The sequence below is a fragment of the Ascidiella aspersa genome, chromosome 5 (assembly GCF_963924565.1).
Source record: "Ascidiella aspersa chromosome 5, kaAscAspe10.2, whole genome shotgun sequence".
In the NCBI taxonomy this organism is placed as follows: Eukaryota; Metazoa; Chordata; class Ascidiacea; order Phlebobranchia; family Ascidiidae; genus Ascidiella; species Ascidiella aspersa.
Genome location: NC_139451.1, coordinates 1,325,589 through 1,341,531, shown reverse-complemented (window position 1 = coordinate 1,341,531; position 15,943 = coordinate 1,325,589). Strand labels below are relative to the sequence as shown.

The 15,943-nt window shown below is 34.6% G+C and overlaps 1 protein-coding gene across 3 annotated transcripts; it reads right to left on the bottom strand.

The window, feature by feature from the left end:
• Positions 1–381: 381 nt before the first annotated feature.
• Positions 382–14,034, bottom strand: LOC146141422 (cytotoxic granule associated RNA binding protein TIA1-like). 3 transcript variants are annotated; one of them, XM_083389444.1, is made up of 13 exons: positions 13,926–14,034; positions 11,490–11,586; positions 11,426–11,428; positions 10,871–10,969; positions 9,888–9,939; positions 9,214–9,319; positions 8,265–8,340; positions 7,389–7,497; positions 5,931–6,105; positions 4,000–4,147; positions 3,116–3,237; positions 2,517–2,801; positions 382–2,415 (listed from the first exon to the last, which is right to left on the bottom strand). In XM_083389444.1, the coding sequence occupies exons 1-13, from the start codon at positions 13,976–13,978 to the stop codon at positions 2,271–2,273; spliced, it is 1,470 nt and encodes a 489-aa protein (XP_083245570.1). In that variant the 5' UTR covers positions 13,979–14,034; the 3' UTR covers positions 382–2,270. The 3 variants fall into 3 exon arrangements, with proteins under 3 accessions (XP_083245570.1, XP_083245568.1, XP_083245569.1); XM_083389442.1 differs by lacking the exon at positions 11,426–11,428 and having other exon boundaries at positions 9,214–9,301; XM_083389443.1 differs by lacking the exons at positions 11,426–11,428; positions 11,490–11,586; positions 13,926–14,034 and having other exon boundaries at positions 9,214–9,301.
• Positions 14,035–15,943: the final 1,909 nt, after the last annotated feature.

Here is a 15,943-nt window from a genome sequence, read left to right as displayed (position 1 = left end):
TTCGTGACTATTAAAAGAGTTGGGAACGATTTACGTCAATGTTTCTCAACTGTTTAAACAAGCCGCCTAGGCCTACACAGTGAGTGTAAGAATAGCAGCGAATCTTAAGCGACTTCATTCTCTTCACTCAACTTTTTGTGGGCGATCAAACATAATTAACATAAGTTTAAATTTAATTAATATTATTAGTCATATGCTCGAACAGCTTGGCCAATTTTCTAAAATTTACTTACAACCAAAACAAACGGCCCATGGGTTGAGAACCACTGATTTAAATGAACACTATTAGGTACGTAATATGAGGTGTTAACGTTGCAATAAATCACAGTTCAACTTTGTTTTTTTACTTCTTTCTGCTGAAAAACGCACGCTTTTCACCAAACCTTGTTTTTATTCAAACAAACAATCAAAAGACTGGAAACCAAGTGTTTTTGAAAAAGAAACAAAACAGGATCAACTCGGCAAAGAGCTTTTTATCCCTTAAAGAACAAATGGTACTAATGAAAAAGTAAGAACAAAACAAAACAAACAAACTAAACAACTCGGCTAATTTACTTTTACTTTGGTATAGTGATGTTGTGCTTTTCTGTACATGTTCCTATTTACATACAGTTCATACTTTTCTGTCCGCCCGAAAATGTTGCTTGCTGAGCTCAAAATTGTGTGAATATGATACAGTTTTTATGAAAAAAAAAACGTTTTTCAACCAATATACATTCTCGGAAAACAGTTTCTCAATATTTTGGTAAAATAAAAAAAATGAAAATACATGCAAAGAGTCATTCGAGAAAAACTGAAACGTTTTTTATATCTCTTATTTATACTTTATTAAAAATTAATTGAAACAAGTAAATTCAGAAAAAAACTGTCAAATTTAAAAGCAAATATATTTTTTTTTATTCTAATTACCTTCGGCCAAAGTAGCAGTTACAGATATGTGGATGGATGGCAGTATGTGGCGTTTGTGACAAAAATGGAGAAAATACTTTTCGATTAATTTGAAAATTACGTCGTGCTTTCTTTCCCGATTGCTTAGCAACAAAAGGCACGGTGTGCAATTAAAGTTGAAAGAAAAAAGAGCGCCAAAAACAAAATGCAGCAGACTATAGCCGTTTCCTCAATCAGTGTGCGAATAAAAAAATTAACAACCAAATAAAAAAATTAACAAATTTAGAATGAAAAGACAAGAAATATTGCGTGGTGACAATAAGCCGGGAAAAAGAAACAAATGAAAAAAAAAACCAAAGCTGTAAGGTAATGTACAGTGTGAGTTTGTAAAAGAATAAATAATTACTACTTGGCCTTTTGAAGTATGATAAGATAAAAGCAAAAAAATAACAACTTGTTGTTCGCAAATGTTCAGTTTCACTCGTTTGAGTCGAAATCGTCAAAGATAGAACGCTAGTAAAAATGAACTTGAGAAAAATTTGAAAAAGATAACAAATAACAAAGTTTAAAAACCAAAATATAAGAAAGCTGTAGCAGCGCAAGAAATTTAACTTGGGCGTGGCAGTAAATCCTTGTAACAAATATTAAGCACAATATTTCTCGAATAATCAAACTCTTTCTTTCCTTTGAAGTGAAAAATTTCAAGACATATTCAAAGTAATTTGATTGTGTTTAAAGCATATAAACTGTTGCGTTCAAAATATATCCATTATCGCAAAATGAAGCCCGGATTTCAAAGATTCCATTTTAGTTGAAGCCAGTATACAGCAGGGGTTCTTAAACTGGGGTCCGTGGTCCCCTTGGGGTATGTAGACTAGTTTTTTGAGGGGCCAGCGTTAAAAAGAAAGTTTAGGAACCCCTGCTGTACAGCAATATTTAATAAGTTACCGAAAAAGTCTGTTATGTTGGCAATAATTGAATATCAATAGCACAAGCGTGTTGCAACCGAAAAAGTGTGTTTTAGATGTTATTACTCGGTGGTACATGATTATTTACAAGGGTCCTTCTGGTGAAGTGTTAGCACCTTCTTGCTCGAATTAAAACTACTAAATCGTTACTGTAAGTACTAACTGCGCAAAATACAACGGCAAACCGGTGGGGAGAAATAAAAACGGAATCAGGAAAACCTTTGTTTGTCATTTTCAAGCCAATTTAAATCGCAGCAGATTATTTTGCTGAAAATACTTTCAAAATTGTAATATTGGAAATATGAACAAATGAAACACTCTACAAAAATTATCCGATTTTACAAGATACATTAAAAAAAAGCTGCAAAAAGTTGACCACTAACGGTTGTTAATAAAGTAAGAAAAAGCTTGCGATTAGAGGCCGAAGCCGTTGGTCGATTGCGAGTTGTTTTGCTGCTGCTGCTGGCTTCCCGGGTCGCCGGACCCCGATAACATGGGGTTTGCCCCGTTTTGATGCTGTTGTTGGGCTTGTTGCTGCTGAGGGCTCACTTGGCTGTTCCTGGAAATAGTAAGTAAAATGAAAAATAAGGCAAATTTCACACAAAAAACTGTTGTTTTCAGATTTGAGATTCCATAAAAAAAAAATGAAATTCGGCTTACCACGACGAGTTTGACCACATCTGGTCGTTCTGGGTATTCCCCTGGGTGTTCGAGTTGCCCCAGGCGTCCCCGCCGGCCGGCTGCTGGCCCATGGTCGGCCAGTTGCTCCACGGGTTACCCCCCTGGCCCTGCTGCTGCTGCTGCTGGTTCATGTTCTGGTTGGTCGAGTTTCCCCCCCAAGTGTTGGTGGCACTTGGCGCCCCCCAGGGGTTGTTGGAACCCCCCATCTGGTTGGGCGTCCAAGTGTTCCAGGGGTTCTGCTGCTGTTGGGGCTGGTTTTGACCCCTTAGGGAAAACAGAAAAAATATTACAATTGTTTTTATGAAAAACAGTTTTATAAAAATAGAACAAAATATTAAACTAAAAAAAATAAGATTTTATTATTAATTGAGCTATTTATTTAAGTTTTTCACCAAATAAACAGTTTATTTGCTAGATGATGTTTTTTGTTACTTTTAGTTGAATTATTGTTCACAATATTTATTGCCAAATTTGCCAAAAAAATATTTTTTATAATATTTTTCACAAATGAATTTTCATTGCTTTTAAATACTTAACTGGTTATTTCACAATGGGTTGTTTATAAGACTGACAAATACCTCCACTGAGTCCACTGGCTGTACTGCTGTTGGTTCTGGCACCCCCACATATCGTTGTTGCCGGGCGACCACTGGTTCATGGCCGGCATCCCCGACATGTTGTCCATCGACGGTTGCGACATCTGCCAATAAAACAACTTAATCTCTGGAAACAAACACGTGTCACATTGCTGATTGTTAGGGGTCCTATGTAGGAGTTTCAGCCGTGGTTTACGATCCAGCGACCTAGAAAGGTAAATTCATCAAAAAAGGCAAAACACCGGTTAGCGGAGGGTTCCAAAGTACTGTCTTCCAGGTTGTTTCGCTTTAGCATTAAATGAAATGTTTTATTACATTGAGTTTTTAACACGCTATTTTATGAATTAAGCTTGCACAGTAAAAATGGCTGTGTTTGATCACAAAGACCATTACCGATGCTAGCAATGATTGCATTATCAACATAATCATAATTCATGAACATTAGTTTTTATTAAACACAATTTCTAAACATAAAACCTAATCTGGACATAAATTTTCAAAATTTATTCAAAAACTTTGAAAAAAACGTTTTTTAACAAGTAAATCAATTAAGAAACTAGATTCAAAAACTTTGTGGCTTTGCTGGAATTCGAACTTCAGACCTCGGGAAGTAATAATCTAATAAAATTAAAAAAAAATTGATCACACAAAAATAAACTTAAATTTATATGGTTTCAAATATAGAAAAGTAAGGTTTTAAACTTTGATAATAAATTTGATTAAACTAAAAAAAATTACAACATACAAGTTTAAAAGAAAGAAATACCAGCCTTTAACATTTCTCACATTTAGCTCCTAGAAGAAACAAACTTGAAAAGCAAAAGATACCTTCTACTCACCCCATTCGTTGTGGGGTTAGAACTTACCCCGTTAGTATATCCCGCCCCCATATTTGTAACGGGGCCGCCCATAGCCGCCCCCTCCTTGCCCCATGAGCACTTTATGGTGTAGCCCTCCAAACTCGAGCCGTGCTTGGACGTTATCGCTTGAGCTGCGTCGTTGTGGTTGTCAAACCTGAACAAATACATGTTCGTAGTTGAAAAAGATGCTTTAACCAACATCGAAATGTTTACTAAATTCCAGTACAATGAACAGTCCTTTCGCTGTTCTTGTGTTATTCTTTATGTTATTTTGTTTTTCAATGTTTGTAAACATCCACAAAAACAAATTGAATCTAAATCTATAATAGTTAAAATTATTTTGACGTTGGTTTTACCGAGGTAATGAGATCTTAGTCGAACCGGCAAATAGCAAACAAAATTGACCAAGACATCCCAAAAACATAAAATAATATATGGGTTTGAAACGGCATAACACTGGTTAAATCCCGTCGGGAAAATTACTATTGTTTTAAATTTTGTTTAAAATGGTGTCTGGGCCAAAAGACATTAGAAGAATACTAAAAAATTAATGTAGAGGGACAAACAGCATGTAATGTTTGCTACAATTCCAGCTCAAAGCAACCCAGTATATTGCAGACATAAACCTTAATACACTTGTTGTGACACAAATTTAAACCGCAAACATGCTTCTGGAATTGATCAGTCAATATTCAAATAAGCACAGTCTTTGCCTAATATACAGAAAAACAAGTTTAAATTAAGGCAAATAGCAACTGACAAATAAACTTCTATAAAATAAGTTTTTTGATATAATGGAGCAAAGGTTTTCTTCAGTCATAAGATCGCAAACTGATAAATTGCTAAAAAAATACAACCTGGGGGTGCACAAGTCAGTCATAAGATCGCAAACTGATAAAATCGCTTTTCTTACTGTAACCATGTTACATGGGACAAGCTGTTTTGTGGTGAGCTTGTGTGCAACCAGGAAGCTCAAACCAGATTGAAAAGTGCAAAAAAAATTCTTTTGATTAATTGGGAGAAATTTTAATGTAAATTGCTCGAAATAACAACTTTTATAATGCAATTTAATGAAATTGTTTGCCGAGGTTAGAGTCTCACAGTCACAGTGCATCCCATAGTATGCATAGTGCCTATGGGCTCTACCAATTTAAAAAAAATAGAGACACAATCATATCAAAACAAGGCCGAAGTTTGCGCTTCTTACGTAATTAAAACAGTCAAAAATATAGTTTAAGCCTTAGGCTTAGGTAAAGAAGCGTGGCCTGGTGCCTAATGTCATACCTGTCTGTTTAGCAAAAATAGTGTCTATCGCGATTGCTTTTTTAGCTCAATATAGGAGTATATAACTGCAGAATCAAAGGAAAACAGCAAACACACAAAATTCTATGATCGAAATTGAGTACTTAATAAACAATCTACATGCCTACTAACAATGGTTTTTCCTCACTAAGCAATGTGCTTCACACCTCCTTAACTTTTAAAATGGCACATCAATATTAATCCAGGCTGCCAAATGTACTGCGTTATAAACCTACACAATCAACATTTCAAAAAGAAATGGGATTGTATATGTGTAAAAAGTTTTTTTTATTTTTGTGGAATGGGTCGTTAAAAAATATTTAATTTAATTTTTTTTTTTTTTATAAAATTTTTTTAGTATTTTTCAAGGACATAACACTCTACTTTGAACATCCTTAGTCACCAAAACCTTGATACAAAAAAAAAAAACATGAACAAAATACATAGCGCAAACCTTAAAAAAAAAAAAATTAGGAAAATAAAAACATCTAAAAGAAAAACCTTATAGAAAAAAATAGATAAAACATTTTGAACAACAATACACTGTGCAAATTTTTAAAACAAACTTTGTATAAACGGCCGAAAGAGTTGCAGGCTTTTATTATCATCTTTTTGGCAATTGTATACAGTCTTACCTTATAAATGCGTATCCTTTATCTGGGAAGACCCTTATTTCCAAAATGTTGCCGAATCCAGCAAAGGTTTCCCTCATGAGTTGGTCGGTTAGGCCGGACATGCAACCCCCCAAGTAGACCGTGCAGTTTGTCTGGCTCGATTGGCTCACTACTGTCTGGTAATCCAGCTTGGCGACTGAAACAAGCAACATTTACTGAGATAGTGAGTACGGATGATTAATGATATCGGATCATGGCCGATACCGATGCCAAGTGGCAAATCCATACTCGCCCGATAATATCGGATCGGAGCCGATACTCGATGCCAAGTGGGAGTATCGGTACTCATCCAATAATATCGGATCGGAGCCGATACCGATGCCAAGTGGTAGTATCGGTACTTGTCCAATAATATCGGATCGGAGCCGATACCGATGTCAAGTGGTAGTATTGGTACTCGTCCGATAATATCGGATCGGAGCCGATACACGATGTCAAGTGGTAGTATCGGTACTTGTCCAATAATATCGGATCGGAGCCGATACCGATGTCAAGTGGTAGTATTGGTACTCGTCCGATAATATCGGATCGGAGCCGATACACGATGTCAAGTGGTAGTATCGGTACTTGTCCAATAATATCTGATCGGAGCCGATACCGATGTCAAGTGGTAGTATTGGTACCTGCCCGATAATATCTGATCGGAGCCAATATTCGATGTCAAGTGGTAGTATCGGTACTCGTCCGATAATATCGGATCGGAGCCGATACCGATGTCAAGTGGTAGTATTGGTACCTGCCCGATAATATCTGATCGGAGCCGATACCGATGTCAAGTGGTAGTATTGGTACCTGCCCGATAATATCTGATCGGAGCCAATATTCGATGTCAAGTGGTAGTATCGGTACTCGTCCGATAATATCGGATCGGAGCCGATACCGATGTCAAGTGGTAGTATTGGTACCTGCCCGATAATATCTGATCGGAGCCGATACCGATGTCAAGTGGTAGTATCGGTACTCGTCCGATAATATCTGATCGGAGCCGATACCGATGTCAAGTGGTAGTATTGGTACCTGCCCGATAATATCTGATCGGAGCCGATACCGATGTCAAGTGGTAGTATCGGTACTTGTCCAATAATATCGGATCGGAGCCGATACCGATGTCAAGTGGTAGTATTGGTACCTGCCCGATAATATCGGAGCCGATACGTGATGGGCATATTCTTATTACGAATGACACCAGTGTTATTGTGTTTTGTAATATTACGACAAAGTTTGAGAGGTACGACCAAGCTTTCACTATAACTTTGCTAGCATTAAGCAGAATACTCTAGAATAGCTAGCAATTGTTACTGATCAGGTATTAAGGTCAACATTTATCTTGCAAGGGTCAAGGTGATTTTCATTATCACATATTAAGCGCAACAATTTCTTCAGCTTCTTCCAACATAGAAATTTACGACAAGTACTCACAGTTGGAACCGGTCTGGCCTCCCTTCCTTGCGGCCCAATTGCACCTGACCTGCCGACCATGAAGGGCTTCAGGAACCATCTTCTTCTTCTCAACAATGTCCTGAGCGTCCTGCAAAATAAATAAAGTTAGTCAAATTGTGTCTTGATGTCTTTTTTTCTTCAGCCGTTCTATTTTTCAAAATATTTCTTCTAATGGCTTTTTCCTTTATTTATTGCTAGCTATAGTTTCTCCTTCTATACATTTCTGTATATCCGGGCTGGCGCAAGTTTTCGTAACTTTTTTGTTCAACGACTTTCTTCACTTTCAACTATATATTGCTCCCAGTGGACAACGTAAAAGCATTAAACTTGAAAAAAAAAACTTCATATTTTTTAACCTTAATCACTTGGAACTTGTGAAAAACTACTTGAAAAACATATCACTTGTGGAATTCAAAGTAATTTTTTGGTGATAAACATAAAAAAGATTTTAATAAAAAAAGTTTTTAAAAAATGTTGAAAATGAACAAAGATTTATTCAAAAAGTTCAAAATGATACCTACTTCTGTATGGGCTATTCTTATTTATAAATTGAAAAACTAACATAAAAATAAAATATTTTTTAAAATACCAAAAATATTTTTGAAATACTTTTATCTAACTGTAAGAAACAGAAACGTGAAAATGTAATAACTTAAAATGGTAACTTTCCAGTGTTAAAGATAGTGGAAACAGTAAAAAGTGGTACATTAAATACAGGTCGATCCAAAACTATCAAAGGATGATTTATTCGTAAGTAAATTAGACTTGGTGAAGTGCAACTTGTATTTAGATAACAGCAGCATTGAGAGAACTGGGCTGGCGCTAATAATCGACTTCCTTTCGACGGGAAATTACCTGGTAGTGAACAAAAGAAACAAATCCGTAACCTTTTGATTTATTTGTCGTCAGATCCCTCATAACTCGAGCATCACTGAAACGAAACAGAAAAAAATGGTTAAAAAAGTTAAAGCATAAAATTTTGAATTTGTGGTGAAAAGCGATTAAAAGACAACAACAGATAACATCCAGTTCACTTCTACATCAATTATAATGTAACTATTAGTATATATTGCTTGCGTTAAACACAGGTTTTATTAGATCAACAGTGGTTAAAAGTTTGCAGGTTTTATAAAACCTAGACTAAAATGTAATTCAAGTATTCCAAGACTGTCTCAAACTTTACAGTATTTAACATAAATTTGCTATAAAAAAAACTTTTAAAATGCCATATTCACACATCAATATGATTTAGGGGAAAATATTGGATTCTTGTATCTACTTTCTATATAAGAGTCCCTCAAAGTTAGTTCTACAAACAGTTCATGGTATAAATAGGTTATAAATGATCAGCGTCAATGGAATGAAATAGAAAAAATTATCTAAATAAAAAAAATCAGCAAAAAATTAAAAAAAATTAAGAATTTGTGATGATGTTAATAAAATCCTTTTATTTTTAAGATACCTGTAAGGGAATTCAATGTAACTATTAGTGGTTGCTGTGTTTCAAAACATGACAAAAAATCTAAGATTAAACCAAATACAAAAACTTAGTTTGGATCGCATAAAAGAAACATTCCATGCCTATCAAAATGCATTTTGCAAAAAAGCAATTCCGTTGTTGTTGCCAGTGATTTTATCAATTATTGTCTGTTCGACAAAGATTTTCTTTATTATTTTAGCTGACGTTCCATGAATCAGAACTTCAATTAACTTGCAAGCGAAAAATATAAATAGCAAAACAATACTTGTAGTGTATTCCTACAACAAAAATTTCCAGAACAAAAATAAAAGACGAAAAACTTACGAAACTTCTGCAATCTTTCCGAAATACATTTTCAAATCTTCTGAGGTTGTTTCCGGAGCTAAATCGCCGCAAAAAATGTGATGGTGACCTAAAAAAGCACAGGTTTACAAGCGTAGCCTAGATCGAGCACACAAATTTTAAAAGTCAAAGTGATTGAATGAATTAGTGGTTAGAAAATATCATAGAATGTGTAAAAGAGTGTAAAAAGTTGGTACAAACTTGTCCAGTTTAAAATTCCGTACCTGCCGTATCTGTGTAAAAAAGGCGGATTTGAAAAAAATCTTTTCACACTTTGTGGAGACATACACTTAACATGCATTAAAACATAAAAAGCGAAACTGTTATGTTCGTTCATTTGTTAGGCAAAACATTATGGGGCTTTGAAAATGTGAAAGATGCAATTAAATGTTAAAAATGAATACTTGTTCAATTTTATAGTTATTTACAATATGTAATAATTTTTGTAGTTATTTACAAAAATAATGACTAAAAAATAAGTTTTAATTTTTTTTTTTATATAATTTCACAAAAATTATTTTTTTATTTAAAAAATGGAAGTAACACAACTGAACCACATTACAATTATTACGACTTATCACATGGCAACAATTTCTATATTGTTGCATTTTTTAAGCCAAAATTAGTCGTTAGGATAGAAGCTTTAGAATACTTACTACTTGTGTCCCTTTTTCCGGCAGGTCTTGTCGCCCAATTAACACGAATCTCCTGAAATAAGAGTATGTATCGTTAAAAAACAGTTCAACAAAATAATAGGGTTACTATCAGTGTTGCTAACAAGTCATTTGCAAAATAAAAGTCCAAAAGTTTAGTCTTCATAAATAACCACAAGTTAAGTCATTAGTGCAAGGTCCTTGTCATAAAAATAAATTTTACACTGTAAAAATTGGTAGACAATTTTCTAGGTAGTTCTCATGCTGCCCTTCTGCTACAAGACTTATTGGTGGCTCAGGAATGTCAAAATTGGATGGCTGTTTTCAGTGTTCCCTAATTTTTATTATTTTCTCGGTTTGTTCTTTAAACTTTTAAGTGAAAAGAATTTTTATTCACTTTCAGAACTCTGCTCTCACATAAATCCGGGAACACATGTCATAACTAGGACAATTATTTTTTTACTTGTCAAAAAAGGTCAAAATTTACCCGTTAAGTCAAAATCGAATAAAAATGCATGTAAATCATTTACAAAATTAAAAAAAAACAAGAGTCGGCTTTCTGAAATTCGTTTGAAATTCCAATCATGACCAACAATTCAACTAAAAACTAGGAAACGCAACATATGGAAGTAAATTGTTTATGGGCAATTAAAGCTTATTTTTATGAATAAATGCTTAATAAAAACGACTCAATTTAACCAAAGTAACTTGTTCAATAGACAGTCAAGTCAAGTCAAGTCTTTTGTTTGAAAGACTTAAGTCAAAAATAATTTAGTCAAGTTATTCAAAAACAATAACTTCAGTCATAACAACACTGGTTACTGTACATTTTTTTATGTAAACAACAAATATCTCTTTTTATTAAAAAACAGATGTGTTTTATTAAAAAAACTAATGTTTTGCCATCAAAGACCATTCTTGCAAAAAATAAAGTAAATTGCGTATACATAAAACTACTTGGCATTCAAAACAACTCTATTTTTCACCTTTCCTAGAATTTTTCTTTGGTTCATTGCTCCGTGTGCTCGCAACGCATGAGCGTGGTCGTTGAACTCGACGAAGCAGTAAGGATCACAACCGTGAGCCTGCGACAAACACAAAACATTTTACATTTACCTGGCAAGCACAACCCATCAGGATAAGTAAAAAAATCAACACCTAATCTGGTTTAAACAATCCAAAAACTTGTTTTAGGCAGCTGTATTTAAATAGTTTAGAATTGTAGATTTACTTGATAAAACTAAAAATTAGCTAATTCTAACAAAGGTGTAATTTATAATGAAGCAGTAGGATCGCAACGGTGTGCCTGCGACAAACACAAAACATAACAGAATTGTATTAATGAGGCCAAGTTGGCATTACAAATATTATACCAACAAATTTACACAATTTTTTACGACTTTGATGCAGTGTTTTTGGGTCGCAACCAAAATCGGTCGCCAACTACAGAAGTTTATATGGGTAGATTAAAGAGATTGGTTCTGAGCACAAAAGAAACTCTGTATTAAACAAACCAGAGATAAACACCTTCCATAATATACATGCTGGTAGCCACTTATACAGACAGTAATAAAACATTATTTGCTGACTAAAAACCGTTCATACATCTTGAATCATTTTGCAACTTTTAACGGGCCCAATAACTCCGAACAATTCTGTGATGAGGGATTCCGAAACATTTAGATCCAAGTTTCCGACATATCTGAAAAAAAAAACATATACATAAGCAACTGAAACGCTGCATGGTTATTAAAATGCTAAACAATTAAGCATGATTGGTAAATTTGGAAAGAGTTTGGCGCTTCTTCACAGTAACAAAACAAGTTGTCAAAGTTGAAATTGCTCACCCTAACACAAATAATGTTAGCAATATAAACACCTGGACGAAAATGTGAGATTTAGACACAGGCTGGAACACTATAGATTTTGCACGATGAGACCATTTTGCAGATTAAAATTTGAGGACAGTAATGAAGTTTCTGCCAAAATTTGTAAAATTTGCATGGCTAAAGAGGAAGTATACAATTGGTGTAAGATTTGATATTAAGTGTACAATTGGTGTAAGATTGAGATATTCAAAGTTTTACAGAATGATACTGTAAAACAAAGCAATGCAAATTTCATGTTTGGAATCATTAAAAGGAAGTAAAATATATTGAACAAACAAGCTATTAGTACAATATGCAATAAAACACATATCCATAATTACAAAGAAATTGGCGCTCCTTCACTTTTGCATGAAGAAAGTTATGCAAAAAGCAAAACAAAAAATACCGACTACAACAATGCACATTATTTGGGTTAGGGTGCTGATTCAGGGGCGTATCAAGAAATTCAAAAAGGGGGGATCCCGGAATTCCCCGTTTTTTTTTGTCTGACGTCATAAAATATTGACGGATATGACGTTATAAAATAGCGATGGTAATGACGTCATAAATAAGAAAAAAAATCATCAGAAACAGCCAATTAACATCCAGCACAAGCGAACTTTTAGACGCAAAGCGAACAAATGCAACGTGCGTCATCCACACTCCTGAAAAAAACGAAAAACGAGACCGTGAAATATGTGAGATTGATTTTGGTAGATCAATGTACGAGACTACGCTACATTACAAGCACGCCTCGTCGTCTCTCGCCACCTGCAATACTAAACGAAGATTGCTTTTCCCGGGTGTTATTGGACTAGCACAATTAGCGCGACATATAAAACTACTTCGAAGCGCGAAATTTTTTCGCATTTACGTAGTTAAAATAGTCAAAAAGTATTTGAAATAGACGGCGTTTTGCGTTTGAATTCGGTTTCGCATTAGGTTAAGACGCGCGATACAATTACATTAAAAAAACACACAGCTATGGACAGCGAGTTAAACCCTGACAAAAACAAACAAAGAACAATAATGTCACTTACGAAAAAGGGGGGGGTGTGTCTGAACCCCCAAACTCCCCCTCTCTGGATACGCCACTGTGCGGGTTAGCATTTGAGTGAGGGTGGGTCAAGTGTTATTATACTTATTATTACTTAATACACTTGACCCACCCTCACTCAAACAATGTGCGTTGTGGCATGCGGTATGTGTATAAGACTTATTTTGGTTAAATTCTACGTAAATAACTGAAAGAGAACCCAAAAATATATTGAACTTAAACCAGGTTGAAAAATCCCCCGCGGAGTTTTCCAATCAGGCGTGGTCATAGCCGTGCATTTCATGTAAAATCAATTTAAAAAATTTTCAGACGCGCAAAACTTTTGTCGCGCTAACGGATTTCAGTATAGTACTCTGTTTTCAGCAGTGCAAACTTTACAAATAATGTTACTATAGCCGCACAAATTTGGGTGTAAATGCTATTAACGGTGCATAATTTTAGGCCGCAAAATCGTCTCCCCCGCGCACAATTCAATGTTTCCAATCTGGAACTTATACATCATAATAGTAATTCAACTTTAAAATCAAGATTGGTAGCTCTTTTACTTATGTACGTGAAAATTAATAAAAAAAAACTTTCTTCAAATGCCGCATACCACAACGCATATTGTTTGGGTTAGCATTTGGGTGAGGGTGGGTCAAGTTATTAATAAAAATAAACATAATATTACTTGACCCACCCTCACCCAAACGCTAACCCGCACCCTAACCCAAACAATATGCCTTGTGGCATGCGGTATGTGTATAAGACTTATTTTGGTTAAATTCTATGTGCATAACTGAAAAAGAACCCAAAAATATTTTGAACTTATACCAGGTTGAAAAATCCCCCGCGCAGTTTTCCAATCAGGCGCGGTCATAGCCGTGCATTTCATGTAAAATCAACTTGAAAAATTCATTCAAACGCGAACTCAAACAATATGCCTTGTGGCATGCGGTATTATTTTGTTTTGTTTTTTGCATAACTTTTTACGTACATAAGTAAAAGAGCGCCCAAGAATGTTTATGAATAACTGGAGAAAAACAAATGATTTTTGTTGCACATCAAGTTTTAAAAGATCAAACTTAAAAAACAAAATATTAGTTCAAAATTTCTAATGAAAAAATAAAAACTTACAAAGTCCTTGGAAATGTTTCATCATCTTGTGGCGGTGCAAAGTTCATATTCATGTTCAGTTCAAAAGCAGAAAAATTACAAAGATAAAAATAGAAAAATCTGAAAGTCGATCTCTGCAACAAAAAAGTTTTGTGATTCAGGTAGATTTACCAAATGTCATTTAAAATTGTACTTTGAAAAAGTTTGATATGGCTGAATTATAAAATCTAAACAGCTGTACAACAACAAATGATAAACTTTTCAGGAAAATATGAATTAAACTACGAAAAGCGGTAAAGTTTGAAACACCAAATGTTTACGAAAACAAGCAAAACTTTCACCTTTTATAACTCTAAATTTCCGCCTTAAAACAAATGCTTCCAGCAACAAAATACGTCGTAAAATATGTGACAAACATTTAGTCGCTTTTCTAATTAAATTCGCCGCAAATTGTCGCGTTTTTAATTGTTTTTATTCGCCGAAAACACGCTTTCGTAATTTTAACTTAACAACGTGACACCCTCTCCTTGGCGACCTCACGTGGTACAAGACGCGCGAAAGGGCATTGTGGGTAATCTCGACGCGATAAATGTTTTCGGGGAAAAATAACAAAATGGAGTAATAAAATATTATTTTATGAATTAGAAAGACCAAATGATTTAAAAAAATTGAAAACTATAGCATTAAGGATTGAAGTTGAATTTATTTTGTACAGTTCATAATATTCTCAGCAGTTACCGATCTGAAGGCGATACAAAGTTTTTTATTAAATTAAAAATTAAAAAGTAAATCAGTTTTTCGAATTAAATACTGCAATTTGTATAACAAATTAAAAAAAATAATCAACAATGTTTATTATTATTGAAACAGAATTGTGTTAAGGTCAAACCCCGGTTATTTAATTCGAATGGTCTTGCCGGTTGTGACGTCATCACGCCTCCCTATGTGTATTTTTCAAACTGTCCTCATGCTGCTGCACGCGCTTTGGTACATGGTTCAAAATTTTTTGTTTTTGTTTTGTGTTTGACCGCGTTTGTTACAAAATTTAATGCGATGGTTTCCACCACTGGATTTACAATGGTTATTAGTTGTTTTCAATTACGTGTTTTCTCGCTTTGTTTCGCTCTTTGATTTTCTAAAGCTAATTATTCGTTTTAAGTTAACTTCAATTAATGTATATAGTTAGTATGTATTCCCTTCGATTTGCTTGAGCGCATATTCGCGTATCTCCTTGGGATCCTTACTCGTAGCTTTGTAACCGTCCGTCCGATCTGTAGACCCTCGTAGAAATAAATATCCTCCACCTTTTTGTGTTTTGAGTTGAGAAATTGCTTAAACTCAATATCCATGATCTGAGATGTCCGTTGTTGTCCAGAAAAAAATGTAATCATTACAGAAAAAGCATCCCGAAACAATTTTGTCTGTAAGAAATCTCAAGCAGACAATAAATGTAAAAGCAGAATGAATTTTACGACACAATTTTGGATTGCTGAATATCAACGTTATTTTAGTTAACGTAAATTGGGGAAATACAGGTTGTAGAGAGGGTCCGACTCGGGACTCGACGAAGCCGCACACTTAGACGGGAATTCCTGCCAATCATTTGCTGAGTTTCTCGATGCTTGGAATCTTCCGCCCGATTTAACTGCTTGCGAAGAAACCTTTCGCATCTGTTGCGATAGAAGCAGACAATAAATGCTAGGGTTTGTATATATATTTTTAATTGGCGTGTTTAACAGGATAATGCAACCTATAACGTAGTTTTGAATAAAACAAAACGTAAAATGTAATAAAATTTGTGACAATCAAACTCCCTGATGATAATATAGTAAGCTTTCATTACTTCACTTTACCTTATTTACGACCTTTGACTATCCTAACCTTCCTTTCTTCTCACTCTCAATCTTTTGCTAGGTTTTTATATACGTTTTTGGGTATTTTTAGCGCCTAATCTTTAATTACCATTTAAACAGGCATGGACCACACATAAATCAAATTGAATTATACCTTTATTTGTACTTTAGTTAGCGACATGCTTG

Coding starts and splice junctions, on each gene's coding strand:
- LOC146141422 (XM_083389444.1), bottom strand. CDS start 13,978: ATGAATATGAACTTTGCACCGCCACAAGATGATGAAACATTTCCAAGG. Junction 8,341..9,213: donor GGAAAGATTGCAGAAGTTTC/GTAAGTTTTTCG, acceptor GTTTCGTTTCAG/TGATGCTCGAGTTATGAGGG. Junction 2,802..3,115: donor AGCCAGTGGACTCAGTGGAG/GTATTTGTCAGT, acceptor GTTTTCCCTAAG/GGGTCAAAACCAGCCCCAAC.